General features: G+C 39.9%; 2 protein-coding genes across 7 annotated transcripts in view; one reads left to right on the top strand and one right to left on the bottom strand.

The window, feature by feature from the left end:
* Positions 1–3423, top strand: part of HLTF (helicase like transcription factor) — a 54559-nt gene extending 51136 nt beyond the window's left edge. For 3 of the 4 annotated variants that reach the window (XM_023215400.1, XM_023215397.1, XM_023215396.1), the window contains exon 25: positions 1186–3423. In XM_023215400.1, the coding sequence (XP_023071168.1) occupies positions 1186–1338 (153 nt within the window). In that variant the 3' untranslated portion in view covers positions 1339–3423. The remainder of the gene's footprint in view (positions 1–1185) is intronic. The other variant, XM_023215399.1, reaches the window with a different exon arrangement.
* Positions 3424–5886: 2463 nt separating this feature from the next.
* Positions 5887–26273, bottom strand: part of GYG1 (glycogenin 1) — a 36763-nt gene continuing 16376 nt past the window's right edge. For 2 of the 3 annotated variants that reach the window (XM_023215392.1, XM_023215393.3), the window contains 3 exons: positions 24222–24348; positions 9412–9631; positions 5887–6758 (listed from right to left, as the gene is read on the bottom strand). In XM_023215392.1, coding sequence (XP_023071160.1) covers positions 6585–6758; positions 9412–9631; positions 24222–24348 — 521 coding nt within the window. In that variant the 3' untranslated portion in view covers positions 5887–6584. The remainder of the gene's footprint in view (positions 6759–9411; positions 9632–24221; positions 24349–26273) is intronic. The other variant, XM_023215394.1, reaches the window with a different exon arrangement.

Below are 26273 nucleotides of genomic sequence, written 5' to 3'. Positions count from 1 at the left end.
TGATCTCTTTTCCTTTTCTTAGGGCAGTATTACTCATATCACCACTATGGTTTCCTAAAGTAAGTTTTGATATCTGATAGGGTAAAAGATTCTGATTACCCTTTTTGAAAATTGTATTGGTGGTTATTATTATTACTCTTGAATTGAACTTTAGATTTTGGTTATAAAATCCCATTTAAGATATCTTGTTTGAGATTTGTTGAATTTATTATTACTTTTGAGAACTATCTTTCTTTATAAATAAGGAATGTTTCCATACAGGAACATAGTATCTCTTCTCCATTTATGTAGATCTTTTATGTATTTCAGTAAAATTTTATTATATAACTTTAGTTACGGCAGTAATTGGGACTTCTTAAATAATGTTAAATAGTAGCAGATAGTGACCATTCTTCACTTGTTTCTGTTTTGTTGAGAATACTTTTATTGTTTCACATTAAATATGTAAGGTTGAGACATTGATTCGTGTAATTAGGGTATTTTAAAATCAAGTTTTTATCAGGAATGAGATGATCGTGTTTTATTTTTCTCTTTGTTAGTGTTATGAATTATACTAAAGATTCATTCTTGAATTTCTGGGAATGGCTTTTTTTTTTTTTTGAGATGGAGCCTCACTTTGTCACCCAGGCTGGAGTGCAGTGGTGTGATCTCGGCTCACTGCAAGCTCCACCTCCCGGGTTCACACCATTCTCCTGCCTCAGCCTCCCAAGTAGCTGGGACTACAGGCGCCCTCCTCCACGCCCAGCTAATTTTTTCTATTTTTTTAGTAGAGATGGGGTTTCACTGTGTTAGCCAGGATGGTCTCGATCTCCTGACCTCATGATCCACCCGCCTCGGCCTCCCAAAGTGCTAGGATTACAGGTGTGAGCCACTGCGCCCGGCCAGAATGGCCTTTTTAATATAATGCTGAAGTCATTTTTCCAGAGTTGCCTATATAGTTTGCTTTTTTATCCTTTCATTTTTGCTTTGCTTATCTCGTGATCTGTAACTTCTATTTGTACAGCCATATTCTTTATATAAGAAAACCATATTGGGTAAAGAAAGCAAAGCTCAGTTCTATTAAAGAGTTATTATAGTTTGGTGCAAAAGTAATTGTGGTTTTTGCCATTAGGCAAATTGTTCATTTAGTTTTTTTATGCCTTAAAAACTACTTAACCAATTTAACTTTTTTTTTTCTTTTTAAAGTTCATTGTAAAGGACTCTGTGGAAGAAAATATGCTGAAAATACAAAACAAAAAGAGAGAACTTGCAGCAGGAGCCTTTGGAACTAAAAAACCAAATGCTGACGAAATGAAACAAGCCAAAATTAATGAAATCAGAACATTAATTGATTTATAATTTGTGGGATTTTAGTAAGGTCAGTTTGATTGGATACTTAAGTTTTAGAAATGAGAAAAATACAGTTTTAGAAATGAGATCTAGAGAACATGTCTTCTAAAAGGGGCATATTGTTTTATATTAGTGAAGAGGTATTACACAATTTCTTCTATATACAAACCTATTTTTAATGAAACTTCAAATAGCAATAAGTTCTGTTATATACTGTGGCCTAAAATAATTTTTTGAGAAAAAAGGTTACTTTGTTATTTAGCTTTTCATAGTATCTATGCTGAGTATTTTCATATATCTTCCAAGTACTCAGCTTTTTCGTATTTCAAATAAGGTCAGACCTTTTATACTTTTGACCAAATAGTTATTTTCTATGTTGGACACTTAGTTATTTACCAAAGCCTCCAATTTGTGATGCAGTGTTTGTAGTCCTTGTAAACAATATATACAGACCATACAAGAATTAATTTTATTGGGCTTTCAAAAACCGTATTTGCATTCCAGAACCAAATCTTAAATGAGACCAAAGTCCAGGTTAGCACAGGTTTTTATTTTTCCTACAGCTACATTGAGATATGATTCACATACGTGACTTGGAGTTTTACATTCATGAAAAAATTAGGGATTACGTTAAGAGTACTATTTTTTCCATTTTAGTTAAGTAGTACTACACTCATTGTTTAAATGTAACTTGCTGTGTCTAGGGTGTAAATATAGTCTGTGGGAGTGAGAGGCAAAACAATCCTACCCAATTTGATTTGAATATTTTAAATTATGGAACTGCTAAATAGATATTTCTATAAATAGGTAATTTTTATTTATGTAGCTTTTTTTGGAAGTAACTTTATAAATTTTTATAATTCAGAAGACTACTATATGTGAGAGGCGTGATATCTGGATGGAAGTTGGGCTGGATGATCTCCAAAGTCGTTTCAACTCTTAAAGACATCTTAATCCTGAATGTAAAAAATTGTTGTGTTTAGAATCAGAATTTGATTTTGAACTTAAGTAATTCATCCTTATATCTATCTGTAGAGACTTTTTTTTTTTTTTTTTTTTTACTTTTTTGTTAATAAGCAAACTTATTTGCTGCAGAATTCTGGGTTGACTCCTGAGCATATTTAAAACAAACAAGCTAGAAATTTAGCAGTCAGATTAGGAGGTGGTTTTATTTCAAAGGGAAACTTTAATCCAAAGAAAGATTAATTACTCTAACAAGAGAAGCTTCATGTTTGATGATACAGATGTAAGAATACCTGAGACTTTACTTGGAGTGTTGGAAGTGATTTGATAGAAGGATGAGATCAGAGACAATGTTGTGTTATAGGGCGCACATTGAAGGTATGTGCCAAATCTCTCACCATCTAAGTCCTTTTCTCCCTGTGCCCTGTTTTCTTGCTCAAAGGGAACAGTGAATTAGCCAGCTAGAATCTTCCTGATCCCTTTTTCAGGCAGTAGCAGGTAAGGAACGGGCTGATTTTCATCAAAACCAAGACCTTTCTGCAGGGATGATAGTGGAATAATAATTTGAGATTAGCCCACTGGCATTAGGAGCAGTAGGGAAGTTACCTGGTAGATCAAGCATTACACACAAAATAATCAAGTTGATCAGAGTATGGGTTCTCCATATAGCAATACTTCAGTGAGATTAAGTATAAACAGTTTTTGGCAAAAAACACCATAATCTACTCTTCCTGCTTACAAAGACAAAGCCTTACAAACTCACTATGAAGGTAAAGGGAGGACAGCTTGCTTCTTTGCCCAGACATTTACAAAGTTGTTTTTAAAACACACTCATAAGTTTGGCAATTTGTTTAAAAAATGTCTTGTTTTGTACAGTTCTGTTAGATGTTAAATTTTAAAAGTTTAATTAAAAAAATTTAATTTGTCCTTCCTAAGAAGGATAAATATATAAAAAAGCCACTGGAACGAAAACTTCCTATTATGCTATGCTGTTGTTTTATTATTACATAGAAAAATAACTTTAGAAAAATATTGAAGACATTGTATTACCAGTTGTGATTCAAACAATTTTGTGGTTAAAACTGGATTTTAAATTTAAAAATCAATAAAAGTTTCAAATGTTTATTACCATCCTCGGTGCCATAATTTTGACTTTATTTTCAAATAAAATAAATCCATTAATAGTGACCTTTCCATGCAAGTGTTACGTTTTTATTGAGAGTACATGAAGATTACTGTAACAGAATAATGTACTCATATCCTACCTTTATTTTACTCAATTTAACTGGTTGAAATTCTTGTTCAGAAATCAGTGTGCTTACTTAAAATGGCTTGATCTAAAAACATTGGTCCCAATTAATTTCCTCATCTGGAAGAAAAAAAGGAGTTGTGATAATACCTATATATACACAGATAGCACTCTGAATCACTGTATATTTTGTCCTTAAAATTACAGCTCTAGAATTGGAAACAGAAACTAACCCCATGTAGTTTGTTACCAGTGAGTACTAATGAAATTATCTTCAGCAGTGTGTGCTGTTTTGGGGAATGGCAAATACATTGCTGTATTTTTTTCTTGTTTTATTTATAGTACTTGCCAAGGTTTATGCATTATCATTTGGATGAGCTTCATCAAAAATACAATAACTCACTCAAATGTTTAACCTCAAGTTTTTAACACATTAACTTCAAAATATCTGCAAAATGTGTTATACAGCAGGACAATATGGGTATAAGGAGAATTAAGGTAAACATTTACTTTATGTATAAACCATAGCTCCGTTCCACCATGGAGCTAATCCCCAAAGGCGTGGATTTGACCTCTGTTGTGGGTAAGTTTGTCCTACAACCAAAGGTCATACCTACCATTGCAAGGGGATAAATATATATGGATCACCTCTGCAAATATAAATCTTGTTACTGTTGCCTTTTTATACATTTTACTAAGTCACCGCTGAGTTTGAGTTACTGTTTTTTTTTTTTTATATACATTTTACTAAGTAACCCTTAGTATTCTGGACTCCCTAGAAAAGATTTTCCAATATTTGTATAGCTTTATATGGAAAAGTTCACCTTAAGACATAGATCATAGAAGGAAAAGAATGTTTAGTTCAGTGACTTTCTAGCCAAATAACTGAACAGCATTACATGCTATGTCTTATGGTAAGCTTGTCATTCTTTCTGATTCCAAAAGTTAATAGCCTTCACTACTTATTTGAAATTTAAAAATTGGCTGGGCGCAGTGGCTCCCGCCTGTAATCCCGGCACTTTGGGAGGACAAGGTGGGTGGATCACAAGGTCAAGAGATTTGAGACCATCCTGGCAATGTGGTAAAACCCTGTCTCTACTAAAAATACAAAAATTAGCTGGGCATGGTGGTACGTGCCCATGGTCCCACCTACTTGGAAGGCTGAGGTAGGAGAATCTCTCGAATCCAGGAGGCAGAAGTTGCAGTGAGCAGAGATCGCGCCACTGCACTCCAGCCTGGTGACAGAGCAAGACTCCGTCTCAAAAAAAAAAAAAAAAAAAAATTTACAAATTATGTCAGCTTTTCACCTTAGAGCTTCATTATGCTACTGTGTAAAAATTAGAGAATGAATGGGGTAGTAAATAGAAAAAACGTTGAATGCATATTGAATGTCCACAAAAATAAGACATTTTTTATCTGAAGACTGTTCTGTTAATCTTAACCAGGGACTCGGAAGCCAGAAAGACCTCTGACTAGCTAAAATTATTTTGAGAAGTCTCTGCCACAGCACCTGACACATGGAGGCACTTAAGTAAGTCTTCGGTAAATGCTTCATTGTACTTGAAGATCAATAGTGACTCATTCTTCACCAGTCCAAATAGCTAGTTTATTTTCAGAAGTCATTTATCATTTAATATTTTATAACTCTAGGTAAAGCCTCAGGTTCTTCTTGAGCTCCTATGGTAATAGCCTTCAAGGTGGCCCCAACCATTCTTGACTTAAGCTGTCTATATGCTTGTATGTTAATTCACATCAGTATGAGTAAGGAGGGTGACCTTGAAGGCTTAAGTCACAAAAGCTATGCAGCTTTTGCCCAAACCTCTTAAAGTTTCTTCCTGTCATGTTTAACTGTCCTGTTTTCTTCCATAGAATCATTTCTGACCACTCATTTTAGTTTTAAAAGGTCATCTTGGATCCTACCCTTCTTTAGCTTGCCATCTCTTACAACCTAGGATGATCTATAAATTTAATGAATATGCTTTTCCATTCCATCATTTTAAATCATCGATAAAACACTAGTAGGCACTGGACCCAGTACTGATTCTGACAGTTAGGAATGACTTTAAAGGTTAAAATATTCTAAATAGTTAAATATCCATAATTGGGAGGTGCAGTATGAATGACACGATATAAGTTTGATCTCAGTTTGTTCTGATCTGTCAGATCCATCACCATCACAGAAAAACAATTAGATTGAAATCATAGATACCAGTTTTTAAAGCATATATCCCAATGTCAAGCTTTACACTTTAAGACTATGACAAATTCCAAAAATTATGAAAAATTCCCTAATAGATTTGTTCAAGGGTGTGGTAAGATTCCTTAATTTAATTCAACAACCAAGATACAGCAATAAGTCTTTATTTTTTTGTACAGGGTGCCACTGCAGGGCATCAGAGAACACGCTGCTATTTTCAAATATACAGAACTGAACAAAAGCATTTTAGCATGCTGCCTTACTGTACATAGAAAACTGGTGAGCATCTTCAGACACTAAGACCAGGAAATAAAATGGGTTAAAGGTATTGGCTGATACGTTTATGAATCACTCAGCAGTGTTAATATAGCTTATCTTTACCTGAAAGCAGAATTACAATCACTCACCGGCAGCACTGGGCAATTCTAAGATTCAGGTCTCGTGAAAGGTAGGCACAACCAACAAGCAAGCAAGGAACAGATGCCATGTCTGCTTCTGAAGGGAGTGACTGACTTTGAACCAGGCTCTACAGATGTTAAGAATTGATACAGCTGTCTTAATAGCTTAATATTGAGTTTTCCTTACTTTGTATGTTGGCAGTCAACAAAAGAGTTTCTGAAACAAGCTAAATAGGGTTACAAAGCAGAACACTGTCCATATAACAGAATTGCTGCTTCACAACTTTTGCCCAGTTCTCACCTCTTATCCTAAAAAAACCTCTCATCTGGTAAGTTTTAATGAAAACCTCTAGCAACTGTAACAGACTTTTTTCAACCCAGCTCTAGATACTAAGTATCAGAAACAAGGCTTGTGAAGTGAATGTGTTCACAGAAAAATGCAGTGTTTCTACTGGAGGTAAGTGTCAAGTTTCCTCTTGATGTTGTCAAAGGAATCTGCTCCCATATAATCAGCCTGGCCCTGTTCCCATCGCTCCTTCCGTTCTTCCGAGGATACAAAAGGCTGTGCCATAGCTGGGATCTCCCCAAGGGACAGATGTGATATGGCTCCTGAGACATCTTCCTAGAAAGGAAAGCATAATTGACTCTATGAGAGCTGAAAATCAAACTGTTTTAAAGAATGCAATAAACTGAAGACAGTGAGAAAAGCCAGGATGAATCATCATGCAAAGCAGCAAAAACTGAAAAGTATTACATGAAACAAACAAAAAAGACACAAAAATATAAAGATTATGTGATTTTTTCCTAACAAAATGAAGACTTCTTGACTCAGTGAAAACATTGGGAGAACAAAGTAATTAGGGTTAATGTTTAAGTTCTGCATACCTTTCTACAGAAGCCACAAGAGAAAGCCAGTGTATAGACCAAGTCTGAAAGCTGCAAACAGTTCATTAGAAAGTGTAAGATGGATGGGCAAGGGAACACAAAGTCTCAAGATAAATTCTCAATCTGTGTGGGCTCTGAAAGGTTGAGAACTTAAACAAAATGATACCCTAACAGGCTACATTTCAGAAAGAACCTAACTAGAGAGCCGCAACACATACTCAGTTATCACATTATAAGAAGGAAAGTTAAACTGGTTTGAGGCTAGGTACCAAACTTCTCTGCTTGTTCAAGCTTTCATTTGGATGACCAAGTAGCATCTGTTCTTTGTAGCTTCTGTTAATTTAATTTGCTTAGTTTTGAACATCTTTCAATTCCCATCTTCACCTTTCCTTGGTTCATAATTCCAGCCCTCATACTGCAGAAGGAACAGGGTAAATGTGCAACAAACAGAGCAGACCTAGTCTACATTAAATTTGATTCTCATTACATGTAGATGGGTGATCAACTTCACATGTACCACAAATTTACCAATGCTATCCTTCAAAAAGTACTAAGGTGCAAAGGTACTGGAAATCTTAGCAGAGAAAAAGGAAGGTAAATGAATACAGACAAGTATTGCTTTTAACAGAGAATATGGTAGAAAAATTGTTTTGACTGTTTTCGTTACCATATATATGTAAGCATATAGGTATGTATTTAAGATCAGTGGAACTTTAAGGTGTTTGGGTCTATAGGATTGCATTATAGCTGAGGCAACATAAGGCCTTCCATTGGATAGTCCTGCCTTTGCCTTGCACTTGGCAACAGTAATGATACAGAGGCATTTCCAGAGTCCTCTGTTCACAATAGGGGGGCTGTGAATTTATACCCTAAAAGAGAGGCCCCTGAGGTCAGGTCAAGTACACTGGACATAACTTAAAACAGTTTAGCATTTAAAGTGTAACTCTCCCTTCAACTGCCATAAAAGGTACTATCTTAATTCTGGGCTGTAGATGGCTACTTTTAAGCATAGTCCATCTCAAATTTTCATAAGGATAAGTCTCTTCAGACCTGGGTTTGAAGCCCATTCTGCTACTTGACTAGTCTGTTACATAACTAAGACAAGTTATATAACTTCTTTAAGCTTTGGTTAATTTACCTATAAAAGGAGATATTAATAATACTTAACAATACTAATGGTACTTAATATAGTCATTTTAAGGGTTAAGAAAAGGTAACTTTCATTAAGCATTTACAATGTGCCAGGTGGTTTTAAGTACTGTATGACAGGGGTCCCCAACCCCCAGGCCACAGACCAGTAGTGGTCCATGGCCTATTAGGAACCAGGCCGCACAGCAGAAGGTGAGTGGCAGGCGAGCAAGAATTACCACCTGAGTCTGCCTCTTGTCAGATCAGAGGTGGTTAGATTCTCATAGAAGCGTGAACTCTATTATGAACTGTGCATGCAAAGGATCTAGGTGGTATGCTCCTTGTGAAAATCTAATGCCTGATGATCTGAGGTGGAACAGTTTTATCCCGAAACCATCCCCCATACTGGTCCATGGAAAAATTGTCTTCCACAAAACCAGTGTCTAGTGCCAAAAAGGTTGGGGACCACTGCTGTACAAATATTATATCATGATCCATATAAAGCACTCAGAGTAAGAATGCAAGTGTTAGTTCTTTCTCCCTTTCTACTTTCTATATCTTAGTAAATGCTAGTAAGTGAAATGGCTAAAATCTGTACCACAGAAAAGCGAATAATCTCTTATAATGTCCCCATTCTGTTCTCTTATTTATATCTGAATATGTAACAGTTTCATTCCTCATCCTCCTCCAATTCTTTCATAAGACCTTTAAAGTCAGAAAATATGCTAAACAGGGTTGCCATAAATGTTAACATGTCATCTCCCTCCTACAAAGATATTTCTTTTTCAAGATCCTATAGTAATCTTAGGAGTACAAACATAGGAAATAAAAATAATCCTACATAAGTATTTACTGTATGTTCATATTGTGATTTTCACTGAAAACACATTCTTCTAAGCAGATGGCAAATATAAAGTAGATACATCTAAATGTTTGCAGTTCCTAAAACATTCAATGGGGTGTTATCACTACTTTAGGAATAATCTAAAAATCTTTTCAGAGGAGAATGGGCTAAGAATTCTAGAGTTAAAATATACGGGTATATACAGAAAATTCTTAAAAAACTATGTTCTCGGATCTAAAGAAATCTGCCACACAGTTTATTTCTGCTACTTCTTGCTGGTAATGTTTCTCCATTTTCTTTCCACAAAATTTTATTTATCTCTGTTTAAAATGCTGCTAAATATTCCCCATCCCTATTGATACAACAAGTTTTTTAAAAAGCAGCATTAAATGATTTGAAGAAAAGAAACAGAACCTACCACATTTACATATGAGCAGGTGTCTTTGACAAGGCCAAATTGTTGAAGCAGAGGTAAAACGTTGGTGGTAAAGATGTTCCACCACAGGATGAGAAACTCTGGATGAGTCATGTTTGGATCATGGGCCTCACTTTTGACACTTTTTGTTTTGGGATCATAAGTATAATTCCATGGTTTGACTCGTCCCAGGAAATGCACAACTTTGGCACTTGCACCAAACCTGCCAAGTGAATGCAAGTTGAAACAGTTAGTGGATTCTGAGTACTGACAAAAAGATAAGCAGCATTTTTCTGTAGCTTTTTTTTTTTTTTTTTTTTAAGAGAGAGTGTCTCACTCTCACTCAGGCTGGAATGCAGTAGCATGATAGCTCACTACAGCCTCTAACTTCCCACCCTTAGCCTCCTGAGTAGCACAGGCCACCATGCCTAGCTAATGTTTAATTTTTTTTTTTTTTTTGTAAAGACAGGCTCTTGCTATGTTGTCCAGCCTAGTCTTGAACTCCTAGCCTGAAGCGATTTCTCCTGCCTTGGCCTCCCTATTCTATGGCCTTAACAGCGTACTTTCCATCCTGCAGTAAGGGTTCAAGATCAAACTGAGCTCACTGTTGACACTGTGAGAAAGATACTTTTAGAAGTACTTACTCAGCTGTGTGTTAAATACATACAAAAAATGTAAATGTAGTATTGGTTTGGTGCAACACTGAAGCACCAATCCATTGTGGACAGAACAGGCACACTACTTGGAAAGTATTTGGTATTACCTAGTAAAGTTAAAAATGCTCATGCTGTACAATCCAGCAGCTCAGCTCCTAAGCATATACACTCAAGAAATGCTTGTGTATGTGCAACGAGATATAATCAAAATGTTCACAGCAGCAGCAGCTCTGTTTGAAACAGTCAAAAACTGGAAACAACCCAAATGTCTGTATTAGATTTTTGCTCAGCAAGTATACATTACTCCCAGCCTCCTCGGGGGAGGACACTTTCCCACCTGATGTTGGACGTGTCCTATGGCTTGACTTGACTAAGACAATATGAGCAGAAGTGACAGTGTGCCTTACAGAAGCAATGCTTATTTCTGTTCACTCTCTGAGAAGTTACAACTTCTGCCAGCAGAATATGCTTGGGTGCTTGCTGGTTCCAGAAAAAAGAAACATGGAACAGATCGGGACCAAACCTGTAGCCTAGCTCCAAACCCCGCTGAGATCATCAGAGCTATCCTAGCCAACCCACCAACATATAAGTAAGAAATATTTGCTTATTGTTGAAAATGGCTGAGACTTTATAGTTATATAGTCATCTTTTTTAAAGGAAAAGTTCTACTATATTCATAGCATGGAATACAATCTAAAAATGAATGAACTATAGCTATATACATCATGCAGCAAAAAGATGAATTTTTAAAACATTTATGTTGAAAAAAGCAACGGGTCAAACAATTACATATATACGATTCCACTTATATAAAGGCAAAACAGGCTGGGTACGGTGGCTCACGCCTGTCATCCCAGCACTCTGGGAGGCTAAGGCAGGCAAATCATGAGGTCAGGAGATGGAGACCATCCTGGCCAACATGGTGAAACCCTGTCTCTACTAAAAATACAAAAATTAGCTGGGTGTGGTGGCACATGCCTGTAATCACAGCTACTCGGGAGGCTGAGGCAGGAGAATCCCGTGAACCAGGGAGTCGGAGGTTGCAGTGAGCCGAGATTGCGCCACTGCACTCCAGCCTGGTGACTCTGTCTCAAAAAACAAACAAACAAAAAAGGCAAAACAAGAAAAAAGGTACTGTTTAAAGGTCAGAAAACTATAATCAATGTAAATTTAATGATGCTGGTTACCTCTGGGGGAAAGGCGAAGCTATCATTGGGAAGGGACAAAAAGAGGTTCTAAGGCACTGGCTGTGTTCTATGTCTTAACTTGGGTGATATTTTTAAACAATACACATCTTTAAATATGTATTATTTTGTATATATGCTCCATTTCACAATAAAGAATATCTTTAAAAGAGTAGGAGTAAAGTGTGATCCTGTTCTAGCTGGGAGGAAATCTATGTATATAAAAACAAAAAACAAACGTGAATGTAACAAGAGTCAAAGCAAAAATAGGAACAGTGAGTGCTCAGGAATTCACAGCAGGAAGGGCACTATCCAGCTTCAGCGGGAGCAGAGGTACTAAGATAGTGGGATGTGACTTCAAGCTTATACAGCAGATGTGATCCGGGTAGCTGATGATAATGTAGGGAATTCCAGGTAGGCAACGGCAGGTATCAGGTGAGCACCTGTGTGCTTGACCAGGTATCCTCTGTTAGAGCCAGAGAGGAAGCTTTGAGTAGGGAAAGAAAAGTAAAATGGGACAGAACCTCAGGTACTGAGCGCTCAAGTGTTAGATTTCAGTAGATTTATACTACAGGCAACCAAGATACGTGACCATGATATACTGATCAAAATAATACAAACTCATGTAACCCTTCCTATCCCCTAAAGTTTATCTAAAAAAAAAAAAAAAACTTAGGAACCAGTTAAAAAGCTATCATCAGTGTTTACTATATTCGGAGACCAAATTATTTAAGGACATGATGGGGAATAATAATATTTCTACAAGGTAAATCTTACCAATGTGTTAATTGAGGCTGTGAGAGACTGAAGTGAGATGCCCAAGGTCACACAACTATTAAGTGGCAGAGATGGGGTATGACATGGTTTTACCGCTAAGGCATGAGCACTTACCATCCTACCATGCTGCTGCTGCTCCAAAAAGCATACAAGAAAAATACAGCCTATTTGTAAAGCTCCTTCCTCTTAAGGTTAATTGAGCATTCCATGGTTTGTTTCTTCTGATAAATGAAAAGGATATTTGGTATCCCCAAGCTTACTCTTTATTTTATACACATAGTATACATAACACACACAACACTCTTGCTCTATTTAATCCTTAAAAGGATAAAAAGAGTAGGAGTAAAGTTTGATGCCCAAATTTGTGCACAGATAAAGCTATGGATTAAATAAGCAACTGTTATGCATATGGCACTATGCTCACTGTGTGGCCCCAAAAGGCTTTTGTTCAAACAGGAAGATGGGTCATCTGCATAAAAATAAGCAAGGTGACAAGTTGGGGCTATCAGGGCAGTACTGACATTAAGGGCTACTGATATTCCAAAGCAATGAATGCAGGTGGGATTTTTCAGAGGTGGCTTTATGCAGGAAGTGGGGGCAGGGACAATACATGGAAAAGACTCAGATGACTGCCTTCAACAAATGTTCTAATGAGGATGGAGGAACCCATCACAGAGCTCGGACTCCTGTGTTGCAGAGTGGAGGGAAGGCACTGCCCCATCCTAGCAACACAAACTCATAACCCTAAAACCGAAATAGAGCGCATAAGAATGAGATATTCCTTCCACCTCCTCAGACATTCACCCCTCCTGACTCAACTTCCCTGCCTGGAGGCACAGCACCTATTTAGATCCTCTTGTATTAACTTTTTGATCTCTTGTTTTAACTAACTGCTAAGCTTCAGCCCATGATTTGCCTAGACTTAATATAAATGTCATACACAGTCATAGCATGATAGTAATACTAATTAAAATAAGTTAAAACATGAATATAATGTAAACTATTCTTTTCTAACCTGTTCTCTTGACAGTTCACTAATGACTAAGCAGTAGTAATAAGAGCTCATAATAAGAATATAAAGTATTCATATATCACAGGCATTGGTTAGTGTTTGCTTGGTTTACTCAGTTAATCTCCAAAATGACAATGTGAGGAAACCAAGGCATGAAGAAATTTAACTTGTCCAGGATCCCATGGCTGGTGAGTGACAAGGCTGGGATTCCATCCAAGCAGTCTGGCTGCAGAGCCAAGGCTCTGAGCCATGACTAGGCTGCTATTGTAAGACACTCCCAAAATTATAAGGGTATTGTCTGAGAGTGACATTTGTTAATTTATGGATTAACTCCTGCCGATGGGCAGTTAATATGAAAGTGGAAAAGGTATGCCTAAGAATCCTGGCAATCCCCCAAGTATAGTTAAGGACCCAGCAACAGAAAGCAACCAATAGGAAAGCATGTTATGAAGTAAGCAACTTAGCATTCAAGAAGACTGAAGAAAGACTTTTTAGAAGGATGCAGTTTGCAACAGAGGTTAAGGAAAAAAGGGAAGAACAACAAGAAATGGGTGGTGCTTAAGATCAGCAGGTGACTCACAAGTAGACTGTGCTGGACGTATGTCTAAGGGCCTGCCCAGCTCCTGTCTCTGGATTTGGGTGTCACAGCTCATGCAGAGGAAGGGCACAATGTTCCAATCCACCTGCACACGGACTGCCCTCTGCTGTAAGCAAGAATATACACCTGAGCCTCTAGTTCCGTCTGTATCCCAGCCCGGTTCTGGACCTCCACATGACTGGTTCAAGAGGCCTCTGCAGCCCTCCTGGATACCAGCGCCACGCTGGTTAAATACCTCTCCATATGGCCTACGGCCTTCCTCTTGAATGTCAACAGGAACACCATTTGGAAACAATCCACACCCTGCATTTCACTGTGGCTCAGGCACTGATCTCTACCTTTATGAATCCATGTCTCTGAGTAGCTCTTTAATTCTAAATCTGTTACTCCCTGTGGTCAGGGGAAGGATCCTCCTTCCTCAAATTACCTTCTTTGCCTATTCTAAGAAAGTGAAAAACTGTATCCGTTGGATAGTCCTTTCATAGACAGGGCAGTTTTCGTTTTAAGAAATCCCTTGGTAAGACTGTTTAAAGTAGAAACTGGGATCTTAAGGGGTCCTACATGTGGGTGAGACTGCTTTTTCTGCCCTAAGGCAAGAAATTCCTTGGATGCCAGCAAGACGGGGTGAGTCGGGAGAGACAGGAGAAGTGAGAAGGATTGTGGAGGGCAGTACTGCACAGTGATGTAGCCTCCCAACAGCCACCCACATTGTAATGAAACAAATCACAAAGTGTTAGGATATAAGTAGGTTTCTTTAAAAATTAGTTGGGGACAGTTTACTGAGTGGAGTGGCAAACTTGAAACAGACTCAGGGGTGTGAAGGCAGAGAGAAGCATGAGAGGGGAGGTAAGAGAGATTCTGGGGCATACAGGAATCACGCGAAGGATGCAGATATCATGGGTATGGGCTATGCTCACCCCTCTTTCTGTCCAGTAAGGAATGGAAATGCTTTTAGATGCATTAGGTATTGACATTACTTTCTTCTTCTTTTTTTTTTTTTTTTTTTTTTAGACAGTGTCTCACTCTGTCACTCAGGCTTGAGTGTAGTGGTGCAATCTCGGCTCACTGCACTTCAACCTCTGAAGCACAAGCAATTCTCCCACCTCAGCCTCCCAAGTAGCTGCGACTATAGGCACAGGCCACTATGCCTGGCTAGTTTTTGTAATTTTTTTTTTTTTGGTAGAGACGAAGTTTCACCATGTTGCTTGCCCAGGCTGTTCTTGAACTCCTGAGCTCAAGCGATCCACCTGCCTCTGCCTCCCAAAGTGTTGGGATTACAGGTGTGAGCCTGACATTACGTGCCTGGCCTGATACTACTTTCATCAAACTGTTACACACCTAATATCTATGGAAATGGACAGTGGTAGTGAGTGGTTGGAGGTTTTAGAGGACCAGCTTTTTATGAGAAGAGCAGGCCTGGATGAGTCACTGAACATGGAAGGTTTGGACCAGCCCAAGAGCCCTTTGAGGGTGGGAAGAGGGCAGAAAAGTGAGAAATAAGGCAGCTGTTAAGTGGGGGAAAATGGGGCTTGGATAGGAGGGTGAGAGGGAAGTGAAGCCAGATTTTGCAACTTTGTGTAAGGTAGTCGTATCACAAGTTTGTTCCTAGAACTCATCTAGGGCAGCACTTGGCTTGATATGAGGGATTCTGCCTGGACCCAACAATGGCCACCTTATATGAAGGTTTAGGAGTCTTTTTAACTCTCATTATGCTCTAATTGTACAACTAAACAGTTATTTACACAGCAAAGGAACCTAAAGGGCTGGCTCTATAAGCTTTCATAAGACACATCATACACAAAAAGAATGAGCAACAGGTCTTGAACACTAGTCTGTTTTCATATCTAGAGTTTCAATTTCAAGTAATTATTTTTATGTCTCAACTTTGTTCTCTCAGAAATGTCTTTAAAAGATCATTTTCTATCATAATCAATTTACCCTTTAGTCATTTACGAAAATAGAGAATTACCGTATCAAAATGAAGTAAGGCCAAACGTCATAAGTAAAAGGAGAAACTACTTCTTAAGTTAACCTAAATACAAATTTAGGGGAACACTTTATAGAAGGGTAACCCAGGATATTTTTCTAGTGTTTTCTCTCTCCCACCAAATGCAACAAGCAGTTAGTCAGAATTTACATTGCACAGCTAAAAACAAAATAGAGGCTGGATGTGGTGGTTCACGCCTGTAATCCTAGCACTTTGGGAGGCCCAGGCAGGAGGACTGCCTGAGTTCAGGAGCGCGAGACCAGCGCGGGCAACACAGTGAAACCCTGTCGCTACTAAAATACAAAAAAAAAAACAAACTAGCTGGGTATGGCGGTGTGTGCCTGTAGTCCCAGCTACTTGGGAGGCAGAGGCAGGAGAATTACTTGAACCTGGGAGGAGGTGGAGGTTGCAGTGAGCCAAGACCACACCACTGCACTCCAGCCTGGGCAACAGAGCAAGACTGTCTCCAAAAACAGAAAGCAAAAAACAAAAACAAACAAAAACACCAAAAACAAAAACAAACAAAAAAACTAAATAAAAGAAAGAAAAGCAAAATCCTCCACCAATGAATAAGAAGGGGAAATGTTGATGTCAGAAAATAGCGTTGAACTGACCTCAACCCAGAGTAAGGATAACCGTGAGATTCACTGACTCACTCCCCTGACTTATCACTAAACTACCAGCCAGGAATAAAAAAAAAAAAAAGAGTTGGGTACACGTCACAATTGTCTGTAAATTACTGAGAGCCATTCATTCTGACCCAGTAATGGGGATTTGTCTCAGCTTGCATACATCTCTTAAAATAAATGTTCTAATTTTAACTTGATAGAATCTCAAAAGGGTCGTCCAGATCACAAGACATAGTTTGAACACAAGCCAGCAATAATACTGCTTATGTTAGACGTTAAAATTATCCCTGTGACCTGATGTTACCAAAAGATCAGATAGAATTTTCATGACTAGTTTAGTAGTTGAGAAACAGCCAGTAACATGTGGATGAGACTACAGAACTGTTTAGAACAGAAAAGGAACTGGTTTATGACAGCACACACAGGAGCAATTTTACTCCTCACTAAGCTCTTTATGTACATTGTTCAAACTGATACAGAGAAAGACAGCACTGCTTATGCGACATGTCTCTGGGAATCGTGGCAGCAGTGCCAAGCATCCTCTTGCCTGCTTCTGTGGCTCATGTTCTCTATTATGTTGCGACTCACGATCACGCACCTTCTCAGACTCACTTGCACACATGGGCAGAGCCACACACAAGCCCTTCTCCCACAACCAACTGCACACCTCTCCTCTCTCCCGCACTCCAATCTAAGTTAGGAGTCACAAACCCAAGTGACCAAAGAGTGGGGATGATCATAGAGACGAGGAGTGGACTTGCTGAGGTGGGGCCTGAGGAACATAAGAGGGTGCACAACCCATCACTAGAAGAGAGCTGCTACCCCCAGCAAACAACTGACCACTCACCCAATTTCTTTGCCTTGCAAACTAATCCTCCCAGTAATACCCTGGAACTCAGAACAATGTCAGCACTCGAACCCAGACTTTAATAACCTAGACTAGGACCTAGTCAACAACATTATCTTCTAGGCTGGCCTCTCTTCACGGACCAGGTCAGAGAAGGACTTACAACACCAGCCACTAGAGAGACTCTCGTGGAGGTAGCATGTCATTCTTAACCTCTATTGGCTGATTGCTCATTCATTCATTCAGCCAAAACATAACACCTGCCCACCACAAGCATCTGTGCCTATACACTTTGCCTTCCTTCATGTTACCAAGGATAAACTGTCCTGGCTTTTTTTTTTTTTTTTTTTTTTTGAGTCGGAGTCTTGCTCTGTCGCCCAGGCTGGAGTGCAGTGGGCACGATCTCACTGCAAGCTCCGCCTCCCGGGTTCACGCCATTCTCCTGCCTCAGCCTCCTGAGTAGGTGGGACTACAGGCACCCGCCACCACACCCGGCTAATTTTTTTGTATTTTTAGTAGAATGCGGTTTCACTGTGTTAGCCAGGATGGTCTCGATCTCCTGACCTCATGATTCGCCCACCTAGGCCTCCCAAAGTGCTGGGATTACAGGCATGAGCCACTGCGTCCAGCCTGTCCTGGCTCTTATCTGAAGCCAGTCTCTCCACTTGTGTTCTAGGTGCCATCCCCTTTCACCTATCCAAGGACATCACTCCAGCGTCTCCCCTCAGTTTTCTGCATTGTTAATGTCACCGACCCCAACCCCAACATCATTCCTATCAATACAAAAACATGCTGTGGTGACATCTATCTTTACACAACAATCACCGCCACTCTCTCTTGAACCTACATTCCCATCCAGCCGCCACCCCATTAGAGCATATGCCTCAGAAGAGCTGTCTACATTCACTGCCTCTAATTCTCCTCCTTCATTCTCCTGGACCCACTTCAGTCAGGCTTTCTCCCCCACTACTCCAACAGATGTCCTCTTGCCAAAGTCACCAGGAACCTCCACATTCCACATCCAGTGCCAATTCTCAGTTGTCTTCATATCTGACCTTATATCTGTGAGCATCTGATACAGACACAGATCACTCCTTCCTCCTTGAAACATTTTCCTTGCTCAGCTTCTGCAATACCACGCTTCCCTGGGTCCCCACTTGCCTTGCTGTCTCTTGTTCCTATTCTTCTATTCTCTTGTCCCTATTATCTTCCTACCGTTGGGTCAATCCTCAGGACTCTTCTACTGATAATCACTCCCTTGGCTACATCATCTTGTTTCATGACTGGAAGTATCATTATATGCTGACAACTCTCATATGTTCCAGACTTCTCTCTGTAACTCCTGACTTTTATCTCTACTTAGCTATTTCATACTTTCACTAGGATGCTAATATGCACCTCAAACTTTATACATCTAAAACCTAATACATTCTGTTCATTTCTGACCAATCCTTACCCCTACGAACTTGCTTCCCCCATGTTCTTTCCCATTTCAGGAAATGGTAACTCTATCATTCCAGTCACTTAGACCACAAACCTGTAACAGTCACATTTGACATATCCTACCAAATACCTGATTTTTCCAAAGATATTGGAAACCTGGGTTTTATGTGAAATTCCGTAATTTTTAAAGCACTGACAATTAAGTTTTAAAAAAATTCTGTGTAGCAGAAATAAAACATATTTGCGTGATAAATACAGTCTGTGGCCCACAGATTTGAGACTTCTGAGGAAGTTATGTCTTTTTTTTTTTTTTTTCTTTTAGAGACAGAATCTTGCTCTGTCACCCAGGCTGGAGTGCAGTGGTGCAATGTGAGCTCACTCCAACCTCCACCTCCCTGGTTCAAGCCATTCTTGTGCCTCAGTCTTCCGAGTAGCTGGGATTACAGGCATGCACCACCACGCCCAGCTAATTTTTATATATTTACATATATGTATTTTTTTTTAGTAGTGTCAGGGTTCCAGCATGTTGGCCAGTCTGGTCTTAAACTCCTGACCTCAAGAGATCCACCCTCCTTGGCCTCCCAAAGAAATTATGTCTTCTTCCACGCAGTCCTCATACCTTTAACTTCCCATGAGCTCCCTCCTTCGACTGAGATAGCATTCCTCACCCAGACTTCTGCCCATGCGATCTCACTCCTTGTGCCCTTTTTGCTATTGTCAGAGCAGCATCTAAAGGCTGGGTTGGGTCTGATATGGAAGCTTTTCTCTTGGTGATAAAGACTTAGGTAGGGCACCAGAATATGCAGCAGTGAGATCTGAGGACAGATCATCTGATAGAGATAAACACTTCAGATGAGGCCAGAATGACCAGACAGCCATGCTGTGAAATGGGGCCCCAACATGCATCACTATCACCGAGAAAGAGGGAACAAGACATCTGTGCAACCACTGCTTGATTCTTCTTAACACTCAAACCATGACAGACTGTGCCATGTGCCATATAAGAAACTGTACATCTAAGCAGTGGCTAAGTGGGTTAGACTCCAAGCTCCCTTACTCATCTTTGAGGCCTTGAGTGACCTGAAAGTGTGGCACAAGGTACATGCTCCAGGTTCGCCAACCAAATGAACGACCAGCAGGCCAACAAATGGTTGGAGAAAAAGAGTGACCCGGACTCTTTTTGAGTCAGCCTCAAGGTTGAGTGAATATGTATGAGTGTGAAAAGAAATGAAAACAGACTATGGCTTCCAATAACAATAGTTACGTGGAGAGTTAGAGCCAAGGACGTGTCTTAGGGAGCAAAGAAAAATAACCAAATCAGAACGACACAGGGACAATAGAATTCACGACACTAAAGGTTTAATTTCTTTGGGGAAAATATTGATAAATAGGTTTGATACAGTCTTAGTGAATGAGTCTGATTCTTAAAAAAGAAAGAAATATGAATATCTTCAGAAATGTTTGAAAGAGTAAAATAAATGAAAAAACATTTAATTCTCATTAGGCCAGGTCTCTGGTCATATCTAAACTCAAGTAAAGGGTAAAACAAAATATTTATATGGAAAGTATTGGGTGAATGAGACTTTGTACTCAATCAATTTGACCAATTTACGTAGTGGTTTGAAGCAATACCAGAGAATTCTGTCTCTCTGCTTTAAGGTGTGTTTTATATAACATGAGATTCCTAGACAGCTTTTAGTCAGTGGATATAATAGAAAGCAAAAATGGAACTAAACGATTTTTAAAAGACTAATAAGATTTTTTGTTTGCAGTACTATGCACAAACCAAAGTATATGTTATCTGGATGAAACAAAACCTTCATTTAGAGAAAACTTAAAAAAAAAAAAAAAAAACTTATTTATTAAAAGCCTAAGAAACCTACTAAATATCCCAAACATTATGCTAGGCACTTTCAAAAATATTATTAATAAATGCATTTATGAGCTGGGCACAGTGGCTCATGCCTATAATCCCAGCACTTTGGGAGGCTGAAGTAAGAGATCACTTGAACCTATGAGTAAGACCAGTCTGGGCAACACGGCAAAACCCTGTCTCTATGAAACACACACACAAATTAACTGAGCATGGTGGCACGTGCCTGTAGTCGCAGCTACTCATCAGGAGACTGAGGCAGGAGGATCGCTTGACTCAGGAGGTCGAGGCTATAGTGAGCAGTGATTGTGCCACTGCACTCTAGCCTAGGCAACAGAGCAAGACCCCGTCTCAAAAAAATGAAATGCATTTATGATTTGTTTTCTGATGCAATACTACAAACTAACTTAAAAATTACTAAACCAAACATTTTAGTTTTCAAATTATGCTGTGTTAAAAAGGATCTTCCCTTACAAAAAAAATACTAATTCTGTTTTTTTATTTGAGTAGTCATTCGAAGTGATAAAACTATTAAAGTTTGTTTCCTTTATCTTTTGTTGTAACCAAATGGTACAGACAGAAAGCCACTAGATGTGCTGCTTTGTAGCTTAAATTCATATTAAGTTTGCTTTATACCAGGGCATCCTTTAGCTGAAGCTTCATGTAAGACCAAAGGCCACAATGTTCTAGATATCCAAGACTCTTAAGATTCTGGGGTGTCTAAATACTGCTTTGGGGACATCCTAGTACATGGTTATTTGGAGTTGGTGAGACAAACACTCCATTCTTTCTTCCATGAAGCCGAAGTTGCGCCAGACCACTCCATCGTCTCTGATTCCACCTGCCACCACCCATGCGGTCTTAGGGAAGGCCAGCATAGTCCTGGAGACCACCAAGGTTATTCTGAACCCAAGCGTGGGCCTTCAAATTCACAGGGATCTTTGGAGAGTAGCAATGATGACCGAAATGCTTGTAATGGATTACTTTCATTTAAAAAACATTTGGACTACAATTTTATATTAACTTACAATAAAAATGAAATGTAACCACCTGTACCTTTTCAGTCTTTCCCAAATATAAAAGAATATAAGGAAAAATGTCTCTGGATGGGTCTCCACAAGGAAAGCAAATATATTTTCTGGCAGAGGGAAGGGAAAATGAGTCCTCTGATCTGGTTTAAATATTCAATAGGCAGCAATGGGCGAGACAAAGCATGGCTCTGAGTAGCCTTATCACAGAAACGTGGAGTTGAACCCCACAAAAGCGAGGTGCACAGAAGCAGCAGCATCTCCGACTGGCCCTGGGTCAGCTGAAATCTGGCTGATGGACGGAGTTGCTCCCAACTTTCCCAGTGTGTCATTTTCTCTATGGTTACAATAAACCCAGGGGATTTCCAAAATTAGCACTCACTCATTGAGCCAGGAAGAAGAAAACCATCCTGTTTCAGTAATTTAGATCTCAAACTGGTTTTCTGGGGGCAATTCATTTGGAAGATATAAAATCAACTGGGTTCTTGAGAGAGAAAGGCCAAGGTTCTAGCAAATTAAGTCTGTCTTACTCCTCAAAACTTAACTCTGCTCCATCTGCTTCTTGTGTGTTAAAATAAAAGTACTGCAAGCAGTGTTTACATAAACCAGGCTATCCCCGAAAGGTACAATGTGCTCAATGGTAGTAAGGTGGAAAACAGATGGAGTTAAACAGAACCACACGCTCACTGTGCAAGACTGAGTGGAATAGCCACACTATTCAAAGTCTTTCTCCTCTGCACTGTCATCTTTTTGCTTGCTAAACTGAGTTTAATCAATTGAACTATAAGCAAATGTCCTATTATAGACAAATTCAGCTCTAGGGGTCATACTGTCATAGTTTGCAGGAACACTATTCAAACTAGCAGGGTTATAAGTAAGGATTAAAATGGATCAGGTTCACATTTCCATGTGAGACAGGTTTGTATTTTACAAGGCCAAGGACTGAGAGGTGAAAATAATGCTTCTCCTGTTCCTCCCTTGACAGTGTATCCTGTTTGCTTTCCTCAGAACATAGCTGGTGTGTTTAAGAGTCTGCTTGTTCCCACTGTACAAAGGGAAGAGAATGTAATATGTTGGAGACATATGCCAAGGGAACAGTTAGGGAGGAAAGAACACAAGATGCTTCTAATCCTTATCTGGAGGACGTTGATAGAGTCTTCCCAGAAAAGAACAGAAAAGGAAACATTGCTGCTACAAAAAGCCAGACATGCTCATTACTGTGGTGTAAGACTTATGGAAAGCACTTTGGACAATGAAATACGAGGAGTGAAAGGCCCTTTGTTTTCCGCTAACTCAGGAATGTCCATATGAGACAGAGATTGGCCCAACTCAGTGAAGGGCTTTGCTGCTCACGACTGTTTCAGGATCAACCTGACAGCTAGGCCCCTGTTCAAGAAATCTAAATCATCCTCTTAGTTAAACACAAATGAGTCAGAGGCTAAATAATAGGATCCTGTCCCTAACAGTGAGATAAACATTGCAACAAGGCTGTATTAGCTGTAAGGTGTATCAGAACTGCACCAGAGGCCAGGAGCAGTGGCTCACGCCTGTAATTCCAGCACTTTGGGAAGGCAAGGTGGGCAGATCACCTGAGGTCAAGAGTTCAAGGCCAGCCTGGCCAATGTGGTGAAACCCAATCTCCACTAAAAATACAAAAATTAGCCATGGTAGTGGCGTATGCCTGTAATCCCTGTTACTAGGGATGGTGAGGCAGGAGAATCACTTGAACCCGCAGGCAGAGGTTGCAGTGAGCCAAGATCATGCCACTGCACTCTGGCCTGGGCAACAAAGTGAGACTTTGACTCAATAAAAAAAAAAAAAAAAAAAAAAAAGGGAACTGCACCAGGGACCATGAGTGCTAAACAAGCACATTACCAAAAACAACAAATGTCCACTGAGCACTTTATATGTATTAATTTGCTTCATCCTCCTGACAACCCTGTGAGGTAGGTACTATTTTCTTCCTTGTTTTACATATGGAGGAGCTGAGGCACCAAGTCTTAAGTCATGTAGCAGATAAATGGCAGAGTGAGGACATATGCCCTGCCATTCTGGTTTACGAATTACTCTGAACACTATACTGCCTCTCTCAAACAAAAATGACTAACAACCTAACAAGTACTGAGCACTTGGGTAGACCAGGCCCTCTTCTAACCATGCTACATTCTGACCTCCTTTAATGCCCACAATAACCCTATGAAGACACGGAGGCAGAAGTTCAGTAAGTAGACCAAGGTCACCATCCAGGAAGTGGTCACTGCAGGATGTGAAGTGAGGTCATCTAGCTCCAGAGTCCTGCTAGAGTCCTTACTCTTAGCCACAGCAGCACACCGCTGCCTGCATCTAGCTTAATCCCCACAACAACTCTGAGGGAGCTTTTAACACCTTTTTGCAGGTGAAGGAAACCAAAGCTCAGCAGACAGTATAGGGAAGACACTGAGTTAGCGCACAAACTCAACTCCTCCAAGTTGTAAGTCTGCAGAGCTTAAGAGTCTGTGTTTTTGACCATGACATATGAATAACTTACCAGAGGGCCATGAACCCCAGAAACTGATGGGAACCTTGTCCCAAAGGCAGCTAAGTACCCTACGGTCAAGCATGAGGCAATCGATAACATCAAGGTCTCTCCCCATTGCAGCCACGGTTCTTATAAGAGAAACTTTCCTCAAAGTATCTACCTGTTATTTCCCTCAGAATGACAATGAGGCAGCCCCCAAATTTTACACCCCATTTCTCTTCCCTCAACATCTCCAACAACAGTTAAACCACTTGCACTTACACTTTAAATGCTGGGAGGTAGGAGTATATAGAGATGCTGCTGAGGTTATAAATAAAGGGCAGGTGTTTTCTGATATCTCTTGTTGCCCAGCTGCTAAAAAATGTGTTCAGTATGCCTTGGTCCCCACCTAAAAAGAAAAAAATATATAAATTAGTTAACAGATCTCTATGACAGTTTAATAATTTTATAGGAGCACATAACTGGACCTTTAAAAATAGACACTAATTCCATTTTTATTTTTTTTTTTTTCTGAGATGGAGTCTCGCTCTGTCACCCAAGCTGGAGTGCAGTGGCACAATCTCAGCTCACTGCAACCTCTGTCTCCTGGGTTTAAGCAGTTCTCCTGTCTAAGCCTCCCAAGTAGCTGGGACTACAGGTGCATGCCACCACGCCAGACTAATATTTGTACTTTTAGTAGAGATGGGGTTTCACCGTGTTGGCCAGGCTGGTCTCAAACCCCCGATCGCATGTGATACACCCGCCTTGGCCTCCAAAATGTAAGGACTACCGGTGTGAGCCACCACGCCCAGCCCCCATTTTTGAATAAGTTCCTTGACACACCAATTAAAAACATTTTAGGGAGTGGCCATTTCCCTGATTCAACTCGTTAATTCAACCAGTATCTACTGAGCAGCTACTATGTATCAGATACTGTACTAGGCAGTGCAGAGTCAACAGTGCACAAAGAGATATGGTCACTGTCTTCACAGGGGTCAGGTGGGAGACACCAATAGCAACAAATCAAGTCAACAAACATCACACAGATGGAGATGAATGCAGTGAAGGAATGTACATGGCACTATAGGCACACATAGAAGTGGCTTGAGCTACATCTGATGGGTGAAGGAAGGCTTCCGCGAGGAAGTTGAGTTTAAACCAGTATCTGAGGGGTGCACAGGCACACCTGAAAAACGCAGATGGGGGAAAGACAGGGCACAGTGTTCCAGGCAGAACAAAAACAGCGCACACCACAGACCTGTGGCGGGCAGGAGCATGAGGCTATGGATAGAAGGCCGGAAGGTGGCCTGAGTAAGTAGACTTGGCGGGAATGAATCGCATGGCACCAGGTGAGTCTCAGAGAAAGTGGCAGGGACCAGACCACATAGGGATCAGGTTTTATACTTTATTTCCAGTTAAAGATTTCAGACTTTCCCCTGAGTGTAACAGGACAAAAACAATCAAAAAGTAAGAGAGCAAACTGGAACAACAGAATTGTTTTCCAGGGCCCACAACTGTTGGCTTATCAACAGAGGGCCCACAAGGCCACATTAACCCTATGGTGCACTCTCCCACCACTGACCGAAAGCCTCTGGGCAGATCCTGCTCAGTCACCACTGTGGCCAGCGTCAGCTACAATGATACAGCAAAGTGTCTGCTCAGTCCTTGGGGTTCCTGGACTTCATATCTTCTTCAGAAAGTGGGGATCATGGCCATTCATTCAAAAGAAATAAAAACAACACAAGACACATTCTTCCATGTATTTCATGTGCTTTCTATTTTAGACTCATGAGATTTCAGAAAACACTCTCAGAACCAGTCTCCCAAGCAGCAGAACAGGAGTTAACGGTATGTGTGCATGTGCATGAGCGCATACTTGCGAGTGTGTATGGGGATGGCAGGCAGGGAGCCACCTGCTGTAAGTGTCAGGCAGGAATACTGCATAGTCACTCCTCTCCTCAGCCTCCTTTGCCGAAAAATCCAGCTCCTTTCTCAACATACAACAAGTCCAGTCGGCTGTCATCGCTATTCAATTATCCTTAGTTTTCAAGGAGACTTCAAAAATCTAGAGATCTATTTAATTTTTGGAGTTAAGAAGAAAGATCAGGACTTTAGGTTTAAAGTCCAAGTGTACCTTATCCACCCTCTGCATATTCTATCCTTTCCAAATACCTTCAATCAACTCTAAGAATCAAAGGCATTCACTAATTGTCTATGAGGAAAGCCCTCCTTAAACAGCACCCCTGACAGGTCTCTGTTCCTCAAGGGACGAACAACAGAAAATCAGTTTCACTCTTATAAGTTCCAAAGGATACAATAAAGATGGCAACAGAA

This window comes from Piliocolobus tephrosceles, chromosome 2 (genome assembly GCF_002776525.5).
Source record: "Piliocolobus tephrosceles isolate RC106 chromosome 2, ASM277652v3, whole genome shotgun sequence".
In the NCBI taxonomy this organism is placed as follows: domain Eukaryota; kingdom Metazoa; phylum Chordata; class Mammalia; order Primates; family Cercopithecidae; genus Piliocolobus; species Piliocolobus tephrosceles.
The sequence above is the reverse complement of the archived record's forward strand: the minus strand, read 5'-3'. Positions and strand labels throughout refer to the sequence as shown.